At 40.5% G+C, this 3,143-nt stretch overlaps 1 protein-coding gene across 1 annotated transcript; it reads left to right on the top strand.

The window, feature by feature from the left end:
* The first annotated feature begins 279 nt into the window (after positions 1-279).
* On the top strand, positions 280-2,886 carry LOC113121089 (insulin-like growth factor-binding protein 1). The gene is made up of 4 exons (XM_026291328.1): positions 280-770; positions 1,483-1,640; positions 2,184-2,312; positions 2,563-2,886. Exons 1-4 carry the CDS (start codon positions 395-397, stop codon positions 2,686-2,688), a joined length of 789 nt encoding a protein of 262 aa, XP_026147113.1. The 5' UTR covers positions 280-394; the 3' UTR covers positions 2,689-2,886.
* The last annotated feature ends 257 nt before the right edge of the window (positions 2,887-3,143 follow it).

A 3,143-nucleotide genomic window follows, 5' to 3' on the forward strand; every position in this document is an offset into this window, starting at 1 on the left:
AGTCTGCAAATAGCCGGATTGAATCTATGGAGAAGACAACTTGTTGTTATTTCCGAAATGATGTTTTGGGGTAGCCTAAGCGCACGTTTTCACTATTATACACATTCTGTTCCGACACAAACAGTGACGCATTTTACGCACTGTGTTCAAGGAAACACCTAGGACTGGATCTCCACCAGCCAATAGGAGCAGAGGGGGGATCATTTAGAAATCATTAATATTGCCAATGCGTCAAACATGAGCGTGTCAGCGGGACCCAGGGCGCGTATAAATACCGCGAGGCGACCCGGAGAGAGCTAGTCATTTTGGAGAGCACAAAGCCAGCGAGGAACTCCTCAGTTCACTTCAACTGATATTTATTTATTTATCTATTTATTCTGAGCCTTGCTTTGGGATGAACAGACTGCTTCTGAACTTTTTCTGGGTGGCAGCATTCAGCGCACTCCTGTCAGCGCCGGGGCTCCGGGCTTCTCCAGTGGTTGGGCAGGAACCGATCCGCTGCGTCCCGTGCTCCCCGGAGCGGCTGGCCGAGTGTCCAGCGGTGGATGCCGGCTGTGAGGAGGTGCTTCGAGAGCCGGGCTGCGGCTGCTGCCTCGCCTGTGCGTTGAAGAGAGGTGACTCGTGCGGGATCTACACTGCGCCCTGCGGCTCGGGGCTCCGTTGCTTGCCCAAACCTGGAGAAGCCCGGCCCCTGCACGCGCTCACCCGAGGACAGGCGGTGTGCACCGATAACCCCGAGCCTGATCAGAACCAAAGCGACAACACGCCAGGTACCCGCGTTTAACAGGACTGCACCGCAGCTCTGGTCCTAATAGTTCATTGCATCATGTGATCTCGCTGATTCAACCCTTCGCGAGATTTCATCATCAGCATTAACAACTCACTTGGATATTCTAGATGTATAGATAAAATGCATCTTCAGCGAACAAATATAGCGAACAATAGGAGAGATTATTATAATGGAATTTCAGTTTAAAAAAAATGAAATGTTCATATCTCAATAAATGTCTGCTTCATTAGCTATTAAATGCAAAAGGGCGCAATCTGTCGAGGTTCCTATAGCGCAATGCAAATTGGCGCAAACGTCAATTATATTAAGCAAAAAAACAAACAAACAAAACTTTCTTAAAAAAATAACAACAGCAACACAAAGTTTCGTGGTATGTACATTTGTAAAGACAATTATAGGCTACAAAAGACTTGTCACGTTGTGTCGATTTGCCGGTCAAAAAGAATCTCGGCGGAAAGCGCGTGAGAGACGTTCCGTTGTTATGGTTACGTACTCTAGTTATTCTATTATTTTAGCGCCATTTTGGGAACTATTAGCTCTGACTAAGTTATCGGTATTTAGCACAAACGTTTTTAAAAAAGTTTTAAACCTGTATGTAGCATTCTGAAGAGACAATTAAAATGGGAAATTACTTTAACTAAAGTCTGTTCAAGGAACCCCGCCAATAATTCTGTCCTTTCCTTTTCTTTCAGATCAGCCGGAGTCACACAACGGGCCAACCGCAGTGAATGAAGGCGGCTCAGCGGTGTTCGTGCCCGGCCACGGCAAGCCCTTCGACCCGAGGGTCATCGCTGCTAAAGAGAGCATGAAGGCCAAAATCAACGCAATACGCAATAAACTCATACAACAGGTGAGTCTACAGCGCCTCAGTTGCATGGAAATGCATAAGGGCTTAGTAAAACGAGACTGTGGTACAATGTGCGGCCACCAGAGGACAGTAGAAGGTTTCTTGCAATGGTTTCGTATATGCTGCAAGGGGAATTAGGATGCATCATTTAATGCACTTTTTCAGAGCAGTTGCATTTAAGAGTGACTATATTTAGCCGATTTTTTTTTATTGAGGTTGTAAATGATAATAACAACAACCAGAAATGATTAAATAACACAAAACTGGCATAATTATATTAAAATAACAACAAATAAAACAATTCTTAATAATTATATTTAGTACAATAATCATTATTATTAGTAGTTGTTGTAAAAGTAGTTGAATTGTATTATTTTTACAACAGCAACAACATAAACCACCAATTATTCTTATTATTAGTTGTAGTTTTTATTAATGATCAAGTCCTAAACAATTGAATTCGTTTTTTTTTATTTTTTTGACATTTTTGAAAAATTGTGTTTTATTTGAAAAATGTTTCTAAATAACTATATTTGATTTTTCTAGGGTCCTTGTCATATTGACCTGCAGACAGCCCTTGACAAGATCACTAAATCACAGCAGAAACTGGGAGACAAAATGACCAGATTCTACCTTCCAAATTGTGACAAACACGGTCGCTACAAAGTCAAGCAGGTAAGAAGAAGGGTCTTGTGTGCAAGTATGTGTTACAGAAACCACCTGACATCTTGATTTCACATTGAGAGTTTGTGTGTTGGTATCTAAAGCTTAACGTGTGATATTCATCAACACGATGATATATGTGTGATGTCTGAGTGTTAGAACCACACTTCACTGAGAACTAGGCTGTGCATGCAAGCTTGTGTTTCTAGAGAATGAAATAACCCGTCTCACGCTCACTCTCTCTGTCTTGTTCTCCCCGCAGTGTGAATCATCTCTGGATGGTCAGAGGGGGAAGTGTTGGTGTGTGTCATCCTGGAACGGGAAGAAGATTCCTGGATCAAGTGACCTGCCAGCAGATGCCGAGTGTCCCGAGGAACTCAACCACTAATCTGTCTCACACACACACACACACACACACATGCTGGAGGATCTGAAGTGCTCAACCACTGATCTCTCTCTCACACACATACATATTATACCACTGATTTTTATCATTATATATTTTTTAAAATATCTTAGTATTTATTTATTATTAGTGGTGGTATTTAATTCAGGTACACTGTTTTTGATTGGTAAACTCCCAAAACTCAAAAAAAAAAAAAAAAAAAAAAAATTATATATATATATTTTTCTGTAAAAAAAAGAAAAAAAAAAAGAATATGTATTTTACATGAAGTAACCAATACTTATTTATTTAAACTGAATGTATTAATTTCAATATCTGAATAAGAATATTTATTCTTTATGTCGTATACATATTTTTGTATGGTGTAAATCTGTATATTTGCTGTATATAGATGTCTCTTGTCTTAGATTTCCTTCAGGCTTGCTTTGTCGGAAAGG

The sequence above is a fragment of the Carassius auratus genome, chromosome 20 (assembly GCF_003368295.1).
Source record: "Carassius auratus strain Wakin chromosome 20, ASM336829v1, whole genome shotgun sequence".
Lineage (NCBI taxonomy): Eukaryota > Metazoa > Chordata > Actinopteri > Cypriniformes > Cyprinidae > Carassius > Carassius auratus.